The sequence below is a fragment of the Aspergillus sydowii genome (genome assembly GCF_001890705.1).
Source record: "Aspergillus sydowii CBS 593.65 unplaced genomic scaffold ASPSYscaffold_1, whole genome shotgun sequence".
Classification (NCBI taxonomy): Eukaryota; Fungi; Ascomycota; class Eurotiomycetes; order Eurotiales; family Aspergillaceae; genus Aspergillus; species Aspergillus sydowii.
In genome coordinates, this window is record NW_024467859.1 from 5,394,261 (window position 1) to 5,415,500 (window position 21,240).

At 49.9% G+C, this 21,240-nt stretch overlaps 8 protein-coding genes across 8 annotated transcripts; 2 read left to right on the forward strand and 6 right to left on the reverse strand.

Moving 5' to 3' along the window:
* Window positions 1-652: 652 nt before the first annotated feature.
* On the forward strand, window positions 653-2,512 carry ASPSYDRAFT_85337 (sugar porter family MFS transporter; the record flags this gene model as incomplete). Its single annotated transcript, XM_040851511.1, has 2 exons — window positions 653-1,298; window positions 1,350-2,512. The coding sequence occupies 2 exons, from the start codon at window positions 653-655 to the stop codon at window positions 2,510-2,512; spliced, it is 1,809 nt and encodes a 602-aa protein (XP_040709169.1).
* A 156-nt stretch (window positions 2,513-2,668) lies between these two features.
* On the reverse strand, window positions 2,669-3,411 carry ASPSYDRAFT_381905 (uncharacterized protein). Its single transcript, XM_040845661.1, has one exon. The coding sequence runs from the start codon at window positions 3,249-3,251 to the stop codon at window positions 2,826-2,828; it is 426 nt and encodes a 141-aa protein (XP_040709170.1). The 5' UTR covers window positions 3,252-3,411; the 3' UTR covers window positions 2,669-2,825.
* Window positions 3,412-3,444: 33 nt separating this feature from the next.
* On the reverse strand, window positions 3,445-5,315 carry ASPSYDRAFT_382035 (uncharacterized protein). Its single transcript, XM_040845667.1, has 4 exons — window positions 4,720-5,315; window positions 4,540-4,647; window positions 4,068-4,482; window positions 3,445-3,985 (listed from the first exon to the last, which is right to left on the reverse strand). The coding sequence occupies exons 1-4, from the start codon at window positions 5,125-5,127 to the stop codon at window positions 3,639-3,641; spliced, it is 1,278 nt and encodes a 425-aa protein (XP_040709171.1). The 5' UTR covers window positions 5,128-5,315; the 3' UTR covers window positions 3,445-3,638.
* Window positions 5,316-5,504: 189 nt separating this feature from the next.
* ASPSYDRAFT_54652 (Zn(II)2Cys6 transcription factor) lies at window positions 5,505-7,649 on the reverse strand (the record flags this gene model as incomplete). The annotated part of the gene is made up of 3 exons (XM_040848890.1): window positions 5,505-5,938; window positions 5,996-7,389; window positions 7,450-7,649. 3 exons carry the CDS (start codon window positions 7,647-7,649, stop codon window positions 5,505-5,507), a joined length of 2,028 nt encoding a protein of 675 aa, XP_040709172.1.
* Window positions 7,650-8,082: 433 nt separating this feature from the next.
* On the forward strand, window positions 8,083-10,010 carry ASPSYDRAFT_190763 (uncharacterized protein; the record flags this gene model as incomplete). Its single annotated transcript, XM_040843637.1, has 6 exons — window positions 8,083-8,196; window positions 8,251-8,395; window positions 8,487-8,782; window positions 8,844-9,518; window positions 9,571-9,653; window positions 9,707-10,010. 6 exons carry the CDS (start codon window positions 8,083-8,085, stop codon window positions 9,882-9,884), a joined length of 1,491 nt encoding a protein of 496 aa, XP_040709173.1. The 3' UTR covers window positions 9,885-10,010.
* ASPSYDRAFT_64897 (aldehyde dehydrogenase family protein) lies at window positions 9,761-11,817 on the reverse strand. The gene is made up of 4 exons (XM_040850293.1): window positions 11,712-11,817; window positions 11,590-11,659; window positions 11,097-11,530; window positions 9,761-11,040 (listed from the first exon to the last, which is right to left on the reverse strand). Exons 1-4 carry the CDS (start codon window positions 11,763-11,765, stop codon window positions 10,147-10,149), a joined length of 1,452 nt encoding a protein of 483 aa, XP_040709174.1. The 5' UTR covers window positions 11,766-11,817; the 3' UTR covers window positions 9,761-10,146.
* A 354-nt stretch (window positions 11,818-12,171) lies between these two features.
* ASPSYDRAFT_40184 (NAD(P)-dependent alcohol dehydrogenase) lies at window positions 12,172-13,811 on the reverse strand. Its single transcript, XM_040846025.1, has 6 exons — window positions 13,484-13,811; window positions 12,974-13,425; window positions 12,619-12,915; window positions 12,505-12,555; window positions 12,377-12,448; window positions 12,172-12,328 (listed from the first exon to the last, which is right to left on the reverse strand). Exons 1-6 carry the CDS (start codon window positions 13,683-13,685, stop codon window positions 12,257-12,259), a joined length of 1,146 nt encoding a protein of 381 aa, XP_040709175.1. The 5' UTR covers window positions 13,686-13,811; the 3' UTR covers window positions 12,172-12,256.
* A 3,577-nt stretch (window positions 13,812-17,388) lies between these two features.
* Window positions 17,389-20,601, reverse strand: ASPSYDRAFT_64899 (uncharacterized protein). The gene is made up of 2 exons (XM_040850295.1): window positions 20,042-20,601; window positions 17,389-19,986 (listed from the first exon to the last, which is right to left on the reverse strand). The coding sequence occupies exons 1-2, from the start codon at window positions 20,570-20,572 to the stop codon at window positions 17,455-17,457; spliced, it is 3,063 nt and encodes a 1,020-aa protein (XP_040709176.1). The 5' UTR covers window positions 20,573-20,601; the 3' UTR covers window positions 17,389-17,454.
* Between the last annotated feature and the right edge of the window lie 639 nt (window positions 20,602-21,240).

Sequence of the window (21,240 nt, forward strand, 5' to 3'; positions counted from 1 at the left end):
ACCAGGCCACAGGCGGAGTAGCCGGGCGTGCATCCAAGGTTCAGCGTGCTGCGCGATCTACCCCCTTACTGACAAGATACGGTTCTTGGTCGACGTAAGGCTAAGCAGATGTGGATCCCAATTCTGTATCTGCGTCCAGTGGCGGCCTGATATCTTTCCTTGGCCATTGAATCAAGACCATGTTCAGCTGCCGCGAGTCTGCTGAGTACTGTCGCACGTCTCTGGTGGTTATACCTCGGGGTTGGGGCAGTCATCACGCGAACCAGACTGGGCCGATGCAAACAGGGAACCGAAACAGGATCAGGGCGGCATGACATCGGCCGCGCCAGATGCAGCCGCCTAGAAGCCGCCTAGACGCCGCCACGAAGGATAGAAGGACGCGCCAATGCTTGGTGTTGTCTTGGGCTGCCCTGGTTTGCCGTTTTAGGCAGTTCCGCCATCGCCAAGTTCGTGCCCAGCGTGTCTCAGACGAAATACGACCGCATATCGTCGTACACTGTCACCGCGTGCTGGATTGCCGTCCGCAGGTCAGAATGCCTCTCGCACTCTCTCGCGTGGCAGTGGGTATAAATCTTTCTGCCTCCGCGGGGAGAGACGAGGGTGGCATCTACAGTGCTTGCTTACTTGTTCCCCTTGGCATTGCTGGTTTGAAATGTCCGACACAACTCGCTCATCTCCTCTCCAGGAGAAGGCAGATTCTACTTCTTCCAATTCCCCCAGCTACGTTGAGAATCGCGATGCTTCCAGCAAGGCCGAGCGCATCCAACATGAGCGCAACAGAACCAAAGCAACCAGCGGTCTGTGGAGCTACTTCAACTGGATGGGTGACCTTCCAGAATGGAGAGTTCGAGGGTCTCATCTCTCCGGCCGTGCTCTGAACCTCTCAATCGGGTTCATTGCGAGCTGCGGTTTCCTGATGTTTGGCTACGACCAGGGCGTTTTGAGCGCCCTGCTCACCCTGGATGACTTCCAGAAACAACTCTCCCTGATGACGCCGCGCGACGACTTCAACCCGCTTTGCTGGATTGAAACTCCAGAGGGAAGGATCCCGCATCCGGATAACTGCAAAGGGTCCGCCAATACACAGGCTGCCGGCGTGGCGATATACCAGATAGGATGTTGGTTGGGCTCCCTGGTGATTCTCGTTTACGGCGAGAGCTGGGGAAGAAAGTCTTCGACGTTCTGGGGGTCCTTGCTGATGATCATCGGCACTATTATGCAGGCGGCATGCTTTGAATACGGACTATTCGTTGCTGGGCGAGTCGTCGGTGGGATTGGGAATGGAATGGTGACATCTAGTACGTCCTAGTTTATCTGATGCTCAGACAATATCACTGACCAGACAACAGCAATTCCCACCTGGCAAAGTGAATGCGCCCGCCCACATCAGCGTGGCGTCTTGATTATGCTCTCTGGCGCCCTGATCTCTGCTGGCATCATGATCGCATACTGGGTTGACTACGGGTTCTACTTCCTCACTGGGTCTGTCCGCTGGCGCTTCCCGCTCATGTTCCAATCATTCTTTACCATCATTGTCATGATCGGGCTTTTGTATCTCCCGGACTCTCCGCGATGGTTGATCATGCAAGGACGGCATACGGAAGCTCGGGATGTGACCGCTCGCCTGGTCGGAAAGCCCGAGAATGACAGGGAAGTCGAGCAGGAAATCCAGAACATCAACGACGCGCTGGCAGCACAGAGCAAGGGAGGGCCGTTCCGGTACAGGGAGCTTCTCACCAATGGCCCATCACAGAACCTCCGGCGCACTGCCTTGGCTGTTGTAGCCCAGTTCTTTCAGCAGCTGTGCGGCATCAATTTGATTACTTACTACGCCACTTTTCTGTTTGAAAATTCACTAGGTTTCACTCCAGACATGTCCCGCCTCCTTGCAGCATGTAATGGGACGGAGTACTTTCTAGCATCGCTGGTTGCCTTGCCCCTAATCGAGCGCACAGGACGACGCAAACTCATGCTAATTGGTGCATTCGGGATGATGTCCTCAATGGCTATCCTGGCAGGAACAGTTTCCACAGGCCGAACGCTCCCAAATGGAGCACCAGAGTTGGACACAAAATATGGTGTCACGGCGACGGTTTTCCTCTTTGTCTTCAACACGTTCTTTGCCATTGGCTGGCTAGGTATGACCTGGCTGTATCCAGCAGAGATAACAAACCTGCGCATCCGCATTCAAGCAAATGCGCTATCGACCAGCTCCAACTGGATATCCAACTTCCTCATTGTCATGATCACCCCGCCGGCGTTTAAGAACCTGGGGTACAAGACATATGTGATTTTTGCGGTGTTCAATGCGGTGCTGATACCGTGCGTGTTTTTCTTCTTCCCCGAGACGAAGGGCCGGACGCTGGAGGAATTGGATGTGGTTTTCGCGTCGGCAAATGCAGAGGGAATCTCGCCGGTCAAGCAGAGCCTGAAGATGAAGCGACTGGAGGGACGCGAGCTGGACGCCAAACTCGCACAGTACTGGGGGCCACCTGACCAGGACGCAGCTTAGCTGTATTAGGTAGGACTAGTAGGGATAATTCTAAAGTGGGAATCACAACCTCGAGTCGTGCCTTCCTTTCTAGGAACATCCAACCACGACTATAGACAGCAATATTCACTATCCACTGCGGATGACTACATTTAAATAAAAAGCTGAAAATTCCGTCCGTGTCGTTGGAAAGAGCTACAACAGCCTGCATTTTGGCATCAGATCCAACCGTGCAGCATACCTCTGGTTCCAAGCTCTTGGCAGTACGGATAAGGGCTCAGCCGAAACTTAGAGAGAGTTTTGTGAGCAGTCAAATAGGTGATCGTAGACCTTGTTAGGGAAGTATCTTACCTTCAGCTACAGCGTGAGCCAGAACAGACTCACCCTTTTCTAGTCTCGCTACCTCGACAAGGGACCGGCAAGCAGTGACATACGCGATTGGAATAGAAGCAGCTTCATCAAACGACATGTTATCAGGCAGTCCCTGAACAACCGATTCATGCGCTCGGATATGATTTCTCACAGCCCCAGGTACGACAAAGACCACGCGAGCTCTGCAAGAGAGCCCAGTCGTTTCGGAGGCCACACGACTCACGATATCACAAGTTTCGTGGCCGAAAACTGGCTGCCGGATTTGGCCCATCGCTATCATAATGACCCTACCCTCATGCCAGAATGCCCAGTTGTCAGTTCCAGCAGCCAGCCAACTTGGCAGAGTTTGCCGATTTGCAGCTTGACGGCTGTGGCCTGGGTCGCGCATGCTAGACTGTCATTGATAGCATTGTATGGCATATTGCCCAGGATGATAATACGGTCGAGGAATGGAGACAGAGGAGAGAGAATGGTGCTTCCACATTCCATCTTCAAAGAGTGGAGCTTCGTAATCTAGCAGCGAGAGCCTTGGCCGGGCTGCTGCAGTTACCTGGGACTACGACTACCACATCTCGGCATGGCGCCTGGCGTGGCTTCGAGCTAACAATAGTCGACATCCTGTGAGTGGCTGGGTCGGCAAGCTTCTGCAACAACATATTGCTTTGAAGAGTGTACCATTTCCTGAAGACCCCCGTAGAGCCATATCGCATGCTATTCAGGTCTAATGAGATATCGGGTCAGATGGTCTGGTTACCAACACCATGGAAAGCCCACATTAAAGTGACGCATACGAGAGCTGCCATTCAGACCACGCCCTTGCGTACACTTCATCAATGTCCTCATTCCAAATCCACTTCATGCGGTCTTCCAATAAAGTTTTCACAACAGGAAGGCCTGCATCATAGCTAAGCCCAGCAACTCCCTTGACTTTCATCTCATATAAGTCCCCTGCTTCGCGAGATGTCACTTGGACTTTCTCCGATCGAGCGTATCGAATAGAGTGATAAAGACGAAGGCACTGCTCGATGGTATAGCGGCTTGTTGTGCTGCGAGGTCGGAAGTACTCTCGGAGTGCCCGCCCGAGTATATACCCATCCTCTAGGGCTTGACCAGCTCCGGCTCCTAGGAAACAGGAACGCAATCAGTAACCCGTATTTTAAACTAATTGAAGGAGGCCGTTCAATTCAAAGAAGCCATGGCCTACCTTGATGCGGACACATTGCATGAGCTGCATCGCCCAGCAGAGCAACCTTGCCTCCCGAGAAGATCCATTCCGGGCTCGACTTGCGGTCAAAAAGAATCCATTTCAATGGATTGGCACTCATATTCTCAATGACTGTCTGGACGGCTGGAGCGAAATCCTTGAATTCTTGTTCAACGGCCGCTTTCTCACTTGCGAGCGTCCAGCTCTCTTGTGTATCCCCGAGCTCTTCCCATGGAGTAGTCACGAACCCGACCACATTGAGGATTTTGTTGTTGCTGATAGGGAACGTAAGAAAGTGCTTTCCAGGGGCCATGAAAAGTGCAGCAAATGTTGGAAGTGTCCATGAGTCCTTGATCTTGTCTATGTCACAAAGACCTCTATAGACCACCATTTCGCCATACTGGGCGCTGTCATTCTGTCACCGTAGTTGGTCAGCTTGATTTTGGTTACTGAGGATAAGAGAAATACATACCACATAGTGTGATCGTACCGCTGAGTGGATGCCATCTGCACCGATTACAAGATCTGCTGTTGTGACTGTTCCATCTTGGAATGTTATTGACATTTTGTCCCCGTCATCCTATATCGTGTCAATAAGCAATTGAGCGAAACGTGATAAGTCATAAGCAGGATTCGAGTCAACACTACCTACCTCGAGCGCCTGGCACTGCTTGTTCGTATGCAAAGTTGCCGCCCCTCGGTCTTCAACGGCCCGCAAGAGAATCTCCAGGAATTCTGCGCGATGCATCGGTAACTGTGCCGTATTTCCTTCTGTCGGTGTCCTGACAGTATGAACCTCCGCGCCGGTGTCATATCGACGGAAAGAAAGCCAGATGCCCTGTCGGTCACCTGCGATCTTCAGGGCCTCTTCCAAGAGACCCAGCTTTTTCACAAGTTCAGCAGCATTGGGGCCTATTCCCACACCAGCACCAATTTCTCCATATTCAGGGGCCTGTTCGTAGATATCGACGTGAATGTCACTGGGTTCACAGTGGTGCTTAATGGACAACGCTGCGAATAAGCCCCCAATGCCGCCACCGATGATAGCGATGCGAAACATGTTGGAATAGGGTGGAAGTGATATGGCGGACTGTGTGATGAGGAGCCTTGCAAGGAGGCTGCTTGAGATTAATTATTTATGTGGTCGAACCATTTTAGGACTTGCGCTTATCTCCCCGGCGGGGCCTGTTGCTTTCTTAACACCCCGGCCATTGTAAGGAGCACGGAACGTTTCCGTGAAGATATTGCACGGATCGGTAAAGAAGAGTGATGTCAATGAGAAATTGAATCCAACTCATGATATCTGAGACTAGGAGGGCATAGAATAACCCCCAAAGAAGCCTGGCGCATCGCTCAGCTAAGCCGGATAACCGCTTTGAAGACCAATGCAAAGTTGGATGCACTGCGATTTCCATTCCGAATTACTTTACAGAAGCTCTATGGAAAACCATCAAATATAGTCTCTTCGTTAAACGTCCACATAGACTCGGACAAGCCCTGAGAGTCGAAATTGCCTAGCTGTGTCTCCAAGTTGTCCGTGAGCTCCCGCGCAAACCCAAACAATGCGTGAAAGTCGGCAGACATATTTGAGGGCTCCGTAGCCTCTGATGGCGCCGATTGCAATGCCTCCGTGGGCAATACACATTCAGTGGGAACGGAATTCTCCGGCCTTCGTTCCCGGGGCTCCGGACGTTGGTGCATGCAGCCGATGAGGTGTTGTAGAAAAGAATGCGCCCGTTGTGCGAAAGAGTGGTTTCTTGACATGGACATGATCATTTGCAATGCCTTGTCCATTTTCTCGAGGATAGGTGGGTTGCGGGTGTAGAGCGGATTGATTATATACGAGACCAAAGCTGTCACGGCATTGAATACTGTGGAACCTGGTTAGAACCTAACAAATATGATAGTGGTTGGCCGCGATAACATACAGTAGTAGACATTGAACCAGTCAAGGCCCATGACTTCCTTTGTTTGGTCGTGTCTTAGAGCGACAATGTCAATGGAATCCATTGCGGCATTTACACAGATCCTCTGACTTGAACGTAAAATGTGATAGACCGTGGACTCTTCAATTGGCCCAGTTTCGTCTGGCTCAAGTAAACTCACCTTCAGTGCTTGCCGATGAATCAAGATACAAACCATATTACCACGCAAGGCAAGAATCCATACGGGTTCTTTGGGTTCCTGGCGATTGAGGATGAGATGTGCCGGACGCTCTCGTAGCCATGTTTGGTAATCTTCATCAAGCGACATTACCAACTCTGCTGTCTCTCGGCGCCCCAGCCCGCACTCTGATAAGCGAGGTAAAGCGTTTTCAACTATACGATACAACGTGATATTCTGAATGAAGAATGATAAGAATGATGGCAGCCTCGGCTTTGGGTAGAGAACCTTGTCTGGCTGGATAAACACATCATCAAGATCTTCCGGCGCGCAGACGGAGAATTCGGAGGATCTCATAGCTGGTGGGCGCTCATATACCATACTCCAATGCATATCAAGCATGTAGGCAGAGTACCAGACTCTCCGCTTTGTTTCACGCACCGGTGGCGCATCTGACTCCGGCGGCTCTTGATGTAGACGTAAACCATGAGCAATTCGAATCGCCAAACCAAGGACATTCCAGCATTCATCGCTACACGTGGTGCCTTGGAGATATCTAGCGCCTAGAAGCAGTGCTTGGACATGTTCCAGGGTCCAATCGCGCAACATAGTAGGCTGCAGAAGTGTCATCGCAATATCATAATGCTTCCGTGCTGTGAGAGCATTCTCATCGACATCAAGCAGCCGGTGAGAAGTACAAAGTGCAAGGATCATATTCAAGAGAATAAGTGAGGATCGATGCAGATATTTCTCTTCCGCTGAGCAACGCAGGGCGGCATCGAACATTGATCTTGCAGTAGGCTCGTGAAACAAAGGTGTAAGTATGTTTCGAAGAGCAAAATATCGATCCAAAGTCTCCGATGTATTGTCCGGCAGCGTATACAACTCCTGCGACGTCAGCAAGGATTGCTTCTCGCGGGGCCCGCCACCAGTCACGATGCATTGCGCCACTGGAGAATTGCGACCATGGAGGCTGTTTAAAATAGCCTGCGTGAATGAGACGCCTCCGATTGATACATCTGCGTCGACCACCATCGAGGTCGATGAATGGTTTGTATTAGGAGGCGCAACGGTTCTCGAGGATGGGGAGCCAGTCTGAACTGATGCATGTCCATCTTCACCAGCGACGAGACGCCCAGAAGCTACTGTTGCATCAGAAGCTAAAGGAAACGCCACTCTCTCGAGCGACTCAACCCGTTTCTCCAACGTGCGTAAATAGCTGTAAATCCCCAATTTTCTTTAGCTACGCCTCCGGCAGTGGTTGGAACATGATTCTTACTCTTCCTTGACCATTATCATGGTGCCAGCACCTCGGGATATACCTTGGGGGGCGAAGGTACATTGACGTCCGCTGTGGGCACACGTGGAGCATACTGGCCTGGCGCCATCGCATTTGGTCTTCAGCGTCCTGCAACTGAAGCAGGAAATGGGAACCCGATTGCGGCGCCGTTTGGTCGCACTGGACCCTTCTCTAACCATATCAACAGCAATTCTTCGTTCGCAGATAGGATTGCATGGATCAACCGTCTTTCCAGGAGATGGGAGAGTCCAAAGCTGCATCGTCCCCGCCCAGTTTTCCTTTCGGCAATTCGCCGGGAAGCGCCCAGCATTACCGTACCGTATCGTATCATTGGCCCGTCATCGTCCGGTCTTAACTCCCCGGCCTGCAATGCATGGCAGCCTCTCGTTTTCTAGCCCTACTATAGACATCTGCGGTCAACTCGACTTACTTCCAGCCCCCATAGAGCCCAAGCTCGACGACGCGGAATCCTTCCCTCGATGCGATCTATATAAATCACCCCTTGCTGGCCGTTTGGTGGCAGCTTTCTTGCTACAACCTTTCTGCCCGATACTATATTCGTACAATATCACTATGGACCCAGAAAAATCCGAAATATCTCATTGCGAGACCATGCCGCCTAAATCTGGGGATCAACCCGAGCCTCCTTGTGCTACATCAATTCGCTATGATCGTCATGGGCTTCCCCTTGTGCCACAGCCCTCGTCCCACAAAGACGACCCATTGGTACTCACCTGAAACCCCTGCGTCTCCATTAAACCTGATACTTACGGCGCATAGAACTGGCACCCAGCGCTCAAGTTATGCGTTGCGCTTCAAATCAGCTGGCTTGCCCTCCTAGGCCCTTTAGGAGCCGCAGCACCAAACCCAGCTTTTGTTGTCATGAGTGAACACTTCCAACTCAGCGTTTTGGAAGTTAGCTACGGTATCTTTTCTTTTCTGTTCTTTTCTTTTTTTTTTTTTTTTTTTTGTCGGTGTAGTTCGTCTCTACTAACACCTCACTTCCCACAACACAGAGCTCACTCTCTTTCTCCTCTTTGCTGGTGTTGGACCGTTAGCTGTCACTTCCCTAGCCAGTGCATATGGCCGGCGACCAATCTACCTTGTGGGTAACTTGGTCGCCGCTATCACAAATATCAGTGCCGGTTACTGTGACTCATGGGTAGGAATTATGGTGACTCGTGCATTGAATGGCCTGGCAGCGGGGTCCGTCATGTCTGTGGGTGCAGCAACAATCTGCGATCTTTACTTCATGCATCAGCGCGGTGTTTATATGGGTATTTACACCGTTTGTTTGACGAATGGCGCAAACGTACCGTACCGACCCTATTCTCAAGCCTCAAATATGAATTGACTTTTTTATCGCACTTTAGATTGCCCCGATTGTTGGAGGATTTGCAGCCGAGTCCCTCGGTTGGCGGGCATGCTTTTATATTCCAGGCTACCTTCAGCTTGGAACATTCATTATGACACTATTCTGCCTTCCAGAAACGCTTTATGTTCCAAAAGCCGCACCTGGTCATCATCAAGAACAGTCCTTTATAAACAATCTCACATTTCGGTACAGTAATGTGCCCGGCCGTCGGCCGCGTCTACGAGATTTCGTCAGACCTTTTCAAATGCTGAAATGCCTCGCTGTTCTTTTTCCGACTGCGTTATATATGGCATGTTTTGGCTACGGCACTGTTCTCTTTGCCCTTACCGGCGCCGAGTTCTTCACTAAACTCTATGGCTTCAGCACCCCCCAGACTGGTCTCATGCTCAGTATACCCCTTATAATCGGTGGGGTTCTCGGAGAGCTCGGTGCCGGATGGGTAACAGATTGGTTATCAAATCGACATGCCATGAAACATAACGGTGTGCGCCTGCCTGAAGCGCGGCTAACTGCGATTTGGGGAGCGATACTTGTCCCAGCTGGCATTATTGTGGAGGGGGTATGTCTCACTCACTATGAGACCGTTAGCTGGGTTGGTAGCGCTTTTGGAATGGGCTTGTCCAACATGGGCCTCCAGATTGCAACAACAACTATTTATTCTTACACCACCGATGTAGGCTGTGCCTTGACTCTTCTGCTTGGAAATATACTGACCTCACTCTCAGTGTTACAAAGCACAAAGTGCGGAAGTGTCGACAGCTCTGAATGTATTCCGTCAGGTCTTTTCATGCCTGGTGTCATTTTATGCGTAAGTATATTTCCCATTGCAGTCGATATTCATATAGCTTAATTGTTCAATAGGCTCCCTCTTACTGACAAAGTTGGTATCCAAAATGCCTGGATAATATTCGCTGCCATTGTAGTAGCGTTACTCATTCCTGTCTTGCTGCTAAGAATTTTCGGCGCTCGTTTGAGGGATCTGCCATGCCAGGCGCCTCCAACCTCTGCATTCGAAACTTGCTCCGATGATACAAGTTAAACACCAGACGGAAAGTTGCGAAATGACTAAGCTCGTGTGTCAAATATCTTGGATACAATTTGTTTATAGTCAGGCACGTGCCTGATTCCCCGAGTTCACGGCGTACATCATTAAATATCCTTCATCCCGTATTGTAGGGTAGAACCTGTGTACCCTTATCGAAAGATAACCCACACGGTTCGCTCCATATGGTCATATTCACAGGCCAGAAAACAAATACGGCAGATATGAAGAATTTTGATTTCTAGTATATCAATTCTTCTTAGTTATCGACCCTCAGAAGCACCGACTTCGTTTCCAAGTAGTTGTCCAGGCTGTGAGAAATGCCCTCTCTTCCTATTCCACTGCTTTTAAAGCCCCCAAAAGGCATGTCAAAAGCACCGGATGGGCTTGTGCAGTTGATACCGACGGTTCCAGCTTCCATGGACACGGCAAAACGCATAGCTCGACTCACATCTCGGGTATAAACGGCAGCGTAGAGACCATACTCGGTGGAGTTTACCATGTGGATTACCTCATCCTCCGTATTGAATAAGTTAATATTAACCACAGGTCCAAATACCTCCTCTTTCATGATTTGGGCATCCTCTGGTGTCTGTGTGAAGATTGTAGGCTGGATGAAGTATCCTTTGTGATCAGGGACATCTTCCCCGAGTATAAGCTTGCCATCTCTCTTTCCCAGCTCAATATAGTGTTTCACAATGTTAAATTGAACTTCATCCGCCTGTGGTCCGTGGTTGACATTGGGGTTGGTTGGATCACCGAGTGTAACAGACCTGAAATTCTCCTTGAACAGGGAGATGAATCTCTCTGCAATAGAGGCATGGATATAGATTCGAGAATTTGCCATGCATACCTGGCCGCTATTCCATTGGATGCTGTATGCAGACTCTTTCGCTGCCCTTTCGAGATCTGCATCCCCAAAGATGACCGTGGGAGATTTACCCCCAAGTTCGAAAATCACATTTTTCAAGTTAGAATTTGCAGATGCTCGCTGTATGAGACGTCCTGTCCGGCCTGAGCCAGTGAAGGTGATCAACCTGACATCCATATGATGTGCAAGCGTGGTACCCGAGACATTTCCATGCCCGGAAAGGACGTTGATTACGCCTGGGGGAAAGCCAGCGCTCTGGATAAGGGTCGCAAGTTTCGCCGACTGGGACAGCGAAAATTATTAAAAACTTCGGCAACAAGGTAATATGGGATACTTACTGTTAGAGGCGCCTTCTCACTGCTCTTTATGACGACAGTATTACCCGCCGCAATCGCAGGTGCAACCTTATTGATGAAAAAGTACACAGGAACATTCCAGGGAATAATAACAGCGACAACCCCAAATGGTTGTCTGAATGTCATGTTGACAAATCCTGGAGTGTTGAGACTTGTCTGTCCCTGGTTATTCCAGCCAGCTGTTGCGAAATATTGAAGTTTTTTCGCTGCAGCCTTTGCATCCCAGTATCCAGAAACAGGTCGGCCCATTGAGATGGCTTCCAGATAAGCCAGTTCCCGATCGGATTCCAGGATCAGGTCGGCGAGTTTCGACATATATGCTCCTCTGCCCTGAGGCGAAAGATTCGACCATGCAGGGAAGGCTGCCTTGGCCGCTGCAACCGCGTCATTCGTGTCTTGAATAGACGCCTCCGCAACTGATGATGCTGTCAGTATCTCAAGTCTGGATTCGGGAACCAATATCGGTGCTGCTTACCCTGAGCAACCGTCTCGAGGGTTGTTGGTGATTTCAATGGAAACGTCTCGGAATTTGACGCAGAGCGAAACTGAAGCAAGAACTCAGACATGAAGCTAAACCTGTGTTCCGGACATACTAACCTCTCCATTGATGAATAGGCGGGTTTCATATTCGGTCGGCATTGTGGAGGCCATTTCTCACAAGGTCAACTTCTATACAACCACACTTTTTGGTAAAGAGACAGCCAGATGTGATTGATGAGTACTTTTCTCAAAAGTGGCTCCTGGCTTGAAGAAAAGCTGTCAGAGGCCCCCGCTGGCTGGATGTTACTAGGCGTTAAGCCGTTAAGTCCGGATCCACTCTGTCGCTTATCTCCCCGGGAAAGTCGGGGATTTTGGTGTGCAATCCAACAGTAGCCCTGGGAGAATAATAACAATATTAATAATAATCGATATATTGAATGCTTGCAAGCTTCCATGCTTTAATTCCGCTTTTGCTTTCGGCCGTCAATAATCTGCTGTAACGTGTTCTTTGGGAGAAAGGATAAATATATATATATGTATATTTAGTTTTGAGGGGTAAATGTAATTTAAGTTTTCGTCTACATGCAAATAAATTGGAGCATTGCAACAGGATTTCTCATGCTCAAGGCTTGATGGGTTGCTATGGACTATCGACAAACACTTTACCAGAGGATGACAGGTTTCACAGTTGTCCCATTTTTGGTATCCGCTACAGCAGTAGCAATCTCGCTGGCCTACAACAATGGTCAGTTTGTGTCATGCTTTACGACTTGCTAACCCACCTTGTAGAAGCGGACAAGCTTTTCGATCGGGAAATTGCCGGCTCTGTGCCATGATATCATTTGCGGAATGAACTTTCAGATAACTCTAGTCAGCAAATTAGAACCTAGTCACCCGATTGAAAGCCTACCTGCGAGGGGATCACATCGCCTTGAACGCTGCCAAGGAGAACCTTTCCTGACTATATAGCAACCTTGTCAGAGCGCAAAATTCCTGAAGGAGGGCAAAATGATGTTCCACAAACCAGTTTGAACTTCGTAATATCGACATCGATTGACTGTTTCGACATGCCCAACAAAATCACTCTGCCTAATATAGCGGTCATATCCGGTGCAGAACGAATGACTGAAATGTTTCCAGTGGTGTCGATTGTTAGAGAAGACCCCAGCCCATCCGTAACATTTCGAACGGCATCTTCTATGCTGCCCACAAGTGCGCTGCTATCGATCACATGGGTTGCCCCTAACTCCTTTGCCAAAGTAAGTCGATCCGGGATTCTATCGATCGCAATAATCTTTTGGCAACCGATGATTTTGGCAGCCTATATTGTTCAACTTTAGCGGTAATATTCGGCTGGAATAGGTAGAATGATCGCTGACCATCACACCAGCAAGCCCTACTCCACCAATCCCGATTATAGTGACTGAATCACTGGGGCAGGCTTTGCCTAGGTTCATAACCGTGCCAGCCCCGGTTTGGAAGCCACAGCCCAAGGGGGCAAACATCTTCAGTTCATCGCGACTTTTCACAGTGCCGGCCAGGTTAACAATACAGCTGGTATCCACAATAGCTAGGCTTCCTAGACTGGACTGACCGAAGAACCCACCAACTACCGTAGTGTTCTTATCTTTCCCATCTGCCATTGTGTAGGTACCGCGTCCCGGATGAGCAAAGTTCAACTTCAGAGCTGATTGGCAATACGCTGGGTGTCCAGATCGGCAACTTGGACAAGCATTGCAAAACGCGATTGATAGGAGTACAGGATCCCCTTCTTGAAGATTCATCGGCGACCGGTTTACCTTATTGCCTATCTTTCTCAGATATCCGGCTCCTGAGCCGCAATTATTAATTAAATCACTTCTTTCCCCGACAAGGGGTAGCCAACTTACCTTCATGGCCTAGAACTCTCGGAAATATGGAGTCCGGCCGCGAAGCAACGCCCAGGTCAGTATGACAGAGTCCTGTGGCCACAATCTCCACTAAGCATTCATCATCTTCAATGTCGCGAATCGAGAGGTTTTCCAGTCTGAAGTCAAGGTCGCCACTTTCCAGCGGCGGACGTGAGACAACCCCACGACAATTTTGTGTCATATTTAGGAGTGCCTCTTCTTTGGGGGGTTTTTGCTAGACGACAAAGAAAGTGTATCAGCTATATATATATATATATATATCTATCCCTCGGTTGCGTTGGCTTGGAGTAAGAGTAGCTCCCCCGGCTGAGGTCGCTGAACCTCCCATCTACCGGATGGCGGAATTTTGCCGCCATTCTTATCTCCCCGGGCCGCCACACGAAGGCCACGCTTAGGCCCTTGATCTGCATTCTTTTTTTCTCTACGGGCATTATGGATAGCACGCAATTTCGGACCGCAGTACATCTGGCAATTGACGACAGTTCGTGTTCCCTCTATTTTGAATTGTAACTCACTCTAACCCTTTAGTGCTTGAGTACTTGAACAACATTCATAGTTGAAAAGTTGTAACTTTAACCCTAATTAGCCCTAAGTAACCCTGTCGCTTCTATACTCCATGGCAATCTTTGGACTTGGCCCGTGAGCCCCATTGTGAACCCTTACGAGCCGAACGGAGTATACATACTAATGTAATGTGCACAAGTGGTTGCACCCTCATCCTGGGGATAGCTGTTCTAACAATCTACAGCGGATACGTTCTCGGCTAATTTAAGCTCCATTATCCTTAAGTCTATAATATGGCTAACGCCGCAGAGGTTCTTTTTTGGAGTGTCTGGCCATGAGCTGGTTAACGCTATCCAGATCATATTCCTTATCTTTCTTATGGGGTCGCATGTTTTGATTGATAAGATAAGTTCATTGTTGGTTGAAATTCTGCCGGTCGCAAGTAAATCTCAACCAACGCTGGACTTCAGCCAAGTTGGACTGAGTCCCCCGAGTTGGATTGTGGGACAAGTGAGACTAACCCCGAAGTGGAAGTCGCAACCTCAAGTCGTGACTTCCTTTTTGGGAAAATCCGGCCATCACTATAGGCAGCAATACTCACTAGACAGTGCAGGTGACAATACTTAAATAAAATCAGTATCTTGACTAAACATTCCAACACCTGTGTTCCATTTTCAACACTCAAATACAAGACTGGCAGGTCTTAACTGCAGCATTAAAATATGTAGACATGCTAAACATATATATATGCGCACCAGTGTCATTCAGATCGGGGACCTATTGTCTTTCGGGTAACCTTTAATTCTTCAAAATTGTAAGCAGAATAGGAAAGATGAGATGAATGCATACAGATTCAGTTCATAATACTATAAGTTACGCAACTAGAAAATGAGCTGGAATATGGGTGCAGATATTGTCAACACGAAGAATAGTTATCAATCATATCTGATCCGAGGCACCGACTGAGCTGGCATTGAAATATACGAGGTATATCCAACAATTCTCCATAATGACAACGCAGCCCAGACTTTGGGCGCACTGGGCCCACTTGGATTACGCTGGGGCCAGAACCCTCCGATATTCGCATTAGATACGCCCAACCAGAAAAATGGATGAAAGCAACAAGTTGACAAACTCTGGATACTGGAGACGTACTGGATACCGCTGGCCTCTTTGGCTTATGCAATCCCCGCCTGGCTTATTCCACGAGATCGCAGGGTGTGGACAGACCGGGTCTTATGATCGTATATGATCGGAGGATGGACAATGCGGAACCAGATCTGATCTGCAACTATCTCATCTGATTCGACATCTTTACTCTCGTTCATCAGCACAGGATCATGGGGGCCAAATGTGCAGAGGTTCCGAGACCGGGCAGAGAGGCTGACGAGTAAAGCATAAATAAGGCGAGCTGGCCGGGCTTCAGCTACAAATCCAAACTCAAGTCTCATTAAAATAACATCATCCTCATCTCTGCATAAACAACCCACAATGAAGTTCCTCTCCTTCGTCGTGCTCGCCATCTCCCTGGCAATTGGTATGTTCCCATCTACAGATAGTTGTCAAACATGCTGACCATCTCTCCCTGTAGGTACCGAAGCCTGCCAGGTCCCGGCAGATTGCCGAGAGGGCGAGACCTGCCAGCGGAGTGCTCAACCAGGCGTTCCAGGAGTTTGTATCGCCGCCTAGCTGGGATAGTTCCCANCCTACCCTGCAACAAGATACAGAGCACGGAATACGAAACTACGGGGAAAGCCGAGGAGGCTCAAATAAATGCATGTATATACAATTGCTGAACCCTACAATACAATCTCCGTCAGAAAACCCAACCATGAGGATATACCGGCAAGACGAAGACCGAGCGTATACAGAAATCAGGCGTAATTCACGCATCCTGGCGATACAGAGGGGCCAACGGCTATAGTTATATCTGTTCAACTGGTTATGCTACAATTTCCATCTGTATCTACGCCAACCAGAATGTAGAAGTGTCCAGGGGTCTCTCAGATAGTCAAGGTTCTCCTTTCTATCACTTGTTAGGTTTGATAAAACCAAAGAGTGCCAGTAATGCATATCTTTTCAGCTGTTGAGCTCCAAGGAGATGAATCAATACCTCGTGTTGTTTGGCCCTTGGTATCGCGGTGCTGCAGACTACGAACATGTACACCGCGATCGGGTTTAAGCTCGCCTCAACAGGCTCGTCGGTTTGCTCGAAAAGAGAAATGTAGAGGAAAAATAAATAGAGTTAGTCTATTAGAGTACGATCGCTTTACGAACGCTGTGATCTAAGGAGAACCCTCAAGTCCGGATTGTTTAAGTCATAATTGGTGGCTTTATCCAGAGCCACGACGTTGCCGTCTGTCCGAAAAACGATAATGAACGATTCTATTTCAGTACCAGGCGCGAGAAACCAGACACTGACTGGGTGCTTTTGGGACATTCAGACTAATGGCACAGAATAGAGGATTCTAAGCTTTAGATGCCCATGATGCCTGGGGATGTAGCCATATATCCCGATACTCACTTTCCGTACTGGAGGTGGATATATTGTAAGTACTGCGAGGCTCGTCCTTTTTGTTCGAAATTAGAACATAAGCATCTTATCACTCTGTGCTGGAGCCAAGTTTGAGCAGTCGTTTTTGCAGCAACCATCTGGTGATGTCAAGATTAACACTAGAATTATATAATGGAAAGAGTCTAGACGTACCTGGACACTCGATAGTCGGCCAGAGCGAGTAGTGTTATGACTTCTGTTGCCTGCAGCGGGGCTATACGGCGCCAAAGCAAAACAGCCCCTGAGACCAGGATTACGACGAGAGCTGCGTTCATCCACACTACTGGGTGGTCGGCGTTCCACTTGATCATACTCAAAGGACCCAGGGGCTTGTGATATCTTGATGCATATTTTTCTTGGCTTGTCGTGGTGCCTCGCGGGTTTGAGTTAGGCCCTGGTTGGGGCAGGCCGGCCTTACTCGCTTTTTGGACCGTTGCCTTGATCCTCTCAAATTCCCTTCTTACCTATTGCTGCTCCTCAAGTGGTATATTGTTGTTGGCCATTCTGTGCGTGCTGCCTTTGAGGGCGCGACCGGATAGGGGTGAAAACATGGCTTACCAGGTTCAACAGATGTATTATGATTCACATGAAGTCTGGCGCTAGTCTTGGCTGGCTTACGGGCCCACATTCTCACAGTGATATGGTGTACGTATAAGTGGACATGAGTGGTTATTGAATACTGTTGTTGCTCCTTCTGTTACGGCCCCCACGGTCCTGATCAGCCAGACATATTACAGTGGAGATTAGAAGGTTACAGAGATGTATACCAAGTCCACGATGGAGAAGAATTTACAAGTGGTGTCCTGAATGCAGTAGTACAGTAGATATCGAAAAGGAAGTATATTATTAGTTAGCAACAGCTAGTAATACATAGGTTCAATTATGTACAACATTAGGAGCTTTGCTCCGTCAACTCCGCCATGAGCTCCTGGTCTTCACCAATATATTCGTTGCACGTCACGTCCTCGACATTGAAGGCAGAGGCGCTCCTGATTGCATTTGCCACGCAGTCTTCGTCCGACAGGTCGTACAGGTCAAAGCCAGCCATGTAAAAGCCGTCGCCCTGATCCTCCCAGACCCACGCTGAGGGCTGGCCTCCCTCGTTGCTGCAGGTCGAAACCTCGGTCTTGACGCTCTGCTCGTCTACCCAGTCGCCAGACATGGTGACCTTGTACATCCAGTCCTTTACCGAAGACAATTCGTCTTTGAAGATGATCTTACAGTCGGCCGTACCTGGGTCTTCAGATGGCGTTGGGGATGCAGAGGAAGTGGACGTTTCCACAGGAGTAGCTGTCCCAGAGGACGTCGGGGAGCCAGACAGAACAATACTGGAGGCCGAAGAAGTGCTAGTCGTCGATGAGCTAGTCGTCGACGGACAGGACAGTACGCCCATGTCTCCGTGGAAGGTGACAGAACAGCCGGAGCTGCCACTTGCAGAAGAGGTAGACGTCGACGAAGTGGTAGTCGACGATGACCTAGTTGTCGATGGACAGGACAGCACGCCCATGTCTCCCTGGAAGGCGATAGAACAGCCGGAGTTGCCACTGGTAGGAGAGGCAGAGGTCGTGTCGGTTGTTGATGATGTTGTCTCAGCAGACGTAGATGGAACTGTTGAAGGAGAAGACGACGAGGTGATTAGAGGCGTGGAGGTTGGCGACCCCAGTGAACCAGAGGACGAGGTTGAGGGCGTCCAGGTAATGTAGGGATCGGTGGTGTCTGCCATGAGCTCCGACAAAAGCGACTGCTGCGCCTCATACCAGGTGGTAACAGGCTCAGCCTCCAGGAATTGGTCACCAGTAATTGTGTCCGCAACTGTCGGCTCACTGGATGTTGAGGTTGTGGTAGAGCTTGATTCACTGGTTGAAGACGAAGTGCTAGTGGTAGACTCAGACTGATTATCGTCGCTGTTGTCCGGAGGGCCTTCTTCGCCTGGAGGAGCAGGGGGGGGAGCAGGAGGGCCACCAGGGGGAGGGACTGTGCCGTCAGGGCCAGGCGCTGGGGCAAACCCACAGCAAAGACCCCAGGACGTGCCCAGGTCCGGTGAGTTGCAAAAGGCTGGGATTTTGCATCCGGAGCTGGAGTCACAAAGGGGGCCAGTGCAAGCCCAAACGTCTGTAGGCTTGCCGTCCTCAGCGCTGGTTTGGGTGGACGTATATGTGACAGGAGTGGTTGTGTCGGACTTGGTCACATCCACAACGGTTATTGGGACTGTGGTTGTAGATGAGCCTGAGGTGACTGTGGTCACATCACTACTTTCTGGCGCAGATGTAATAGAAGTAGGAGCTGGGGTGGATTCAGCAACCACAGTCGAGGTAACGGGGGTTCCGTCAGAGGTTGTGACGACGACAAAAGTGGCGCTGCTTGAGCTGGAGAGGCCGGACGAGACAGAACCAGATGTAGAGCCATACGAAGTAGAACCAACGAGAGGGCCAGAAGAGGTAGAGCCAGATGAAGTAGGGTCAGCTGAAGTCGAGCTAACAAGGGGACCAGAAGAGGTAGAGTCAGTTGAAGTAGAATCAGGCGGAGAACCAGAAGTCGAATCAACAAGAGGTCCGGAAGATGTAGATGAAGTATCGGTAAGGGACCCGGAAGAAACAGCTGGAGACAGGGCACTGCTGCCTGACGGGCTTGGTACAGGCGAGCTTGCCTCAGTCGATGATCCACCAGACGATTCTGATACACTAGGCGAAGTCATGAAGGTGGACGGTGAGGACCCAGGTGTGCCGGAACCGGGCCTACCAGAGGTTGAAGCTGTAGAGGTGGACTGTGACGTTTCTGATGCGCTCGAGCCAGGACTGCCAGGCGATGAATCGTCCCCGCCTGGGTTCAGGAAGATCGTGTGGACGTCGTAGATCACCGCAGAGCTCTCCCCAGCCGGAATGGCATCGGTGAGGGACGCAGCATCGGAGGGCTCCAGCGTGATAGGGTCGTGGTTTACTGTCGTGGTGACTTCCGGGGCAGCTGCCCGGTTGACAAGGAGGGTATCAGACCTTCGCTTCTTTGCGTTTGCAGGGAGGACCTGGATGGATCCGTCTTCCATGGGCCGCTGCGGATTGTCCTTGCTCGAGATCATCTTCGCTCCCAGGCCAAAGAAAGAGTAGGTCTCTGCGTTAGTCGTCCCCTTCTTTGCCAACCTGCGGCAGTTCTTCCAGCGGTAGGAATCGTCGCCATCTCCATCCACTGCTGCAATGTCTGGAGGCGCATGTGCCAGTTCGTGCAGCAACGTGCCGTCAAACAGATTTACCAGGTCCATCGCAGTGTTGCCTAGGAGCTTGTCCGTAAATTTGCGGGCCGGGAAGGGCTTGTTCCCCAGGTCTGCAAAGGTTTTGAATTTCTGGCCTTTTACCTTTTCCAAGTACCAGGGACATAGCTGTATAATGGACGCCTTGCCAACTCGGTTACGACTCATGACCTTTGTCCAAGCCTGCCATAGAATTAGCTTGCGAGACCGTGTGCCCATTTCTGGAGCAAGAACTGACCTCGGTGCCGCCTCCACCAAAGGGCTTGTTCTTGCACTCCTTATAGATATCACCCATTTGGAAAAGATGGCGCATGGATGTGTCGCAGGCCATTCCCTTGGCCTCGTTTCCGTCGCAGTCTCGATTTTCGGTGAAACGGTCATAGTTGCAAAAGACGACAACATCACTATACCGCAAGGTTGTCAAATCCTGCGGCGGGCGTGGATTAGGCTCTCCAAGATTGGAATCATAGCCCAAAATCGATTCGTGCATACGGCGGGCTTTCCTAAACGGCGCATCGTTCACTTGGCCATTCGATAGGGCATCAGCGAATAGGTAGGAGACCAGGTCGCTCTGAGCCTGGCTTGGAGTCCCGATTCCATATGGATCAACGGCATCCAGAACATCCTCGCCTGCTCTGGCCATATCGAATGCACTGTTCATGCTAGTTTTTACCATCTCTCGATATGGCTGACACGATGCATCCAAGACCCAGCTGTGGCTCGTGGCCAGCGAGCCCAGAAGGACGAAAAGGGAGGGAGTGCACCTCATCGCGGAACCAAACGAATGAACAAACCGATACCAATGTGAAGAAACCGAACGCTCGAGTCCAGAGGGCGCCTCCCTATCTTTATACTAGGGGTGCACCTCATGGTGTGGCGTTGCATGGGGGCCGCTCGCTGCAGGAAATTACGGGATACCTGCACCAGGATAATCAGTCAAATAAGATGCAAACTAGTACCCAGATCGCATCAAATCACACAGTTGCTAACAGGTATATAGAGGAGCCAGGTGGGTCGGCCCCCAAGCTGGCTTACGCTGAGCCTGGTGGTGTTGGGGGCTGGCGGCTAAACAGTAAATTAAGTAGATAAGAAGGATCGAAATGCGATACCTCTCAATATCCCACGTGTGCTCCCTCGAGCATTGTCGAATCCACGTCCAGGCGAGGTGGCTGACTGGTGGAATTTAGAAACAGTTCACACAGTAGATACTGAACTAGACCAAATCGCCCCGTTTCAAATGACTTCTAGCAGAACTATACCACCTCTATCTATTCATATTATGAAGCCCCGGAGACTTCAGGAACGGTTCTTCACATTTAGAAATTCAAGGTCTCCACTGCACGATACTGGTTGATAACAGGTCGTTGCTCGAAGAGAAACAATTCAAAGCTGCACTAGTGCTAGGGAAGTATATAGAATCCTCGATCTCTAGGTGAG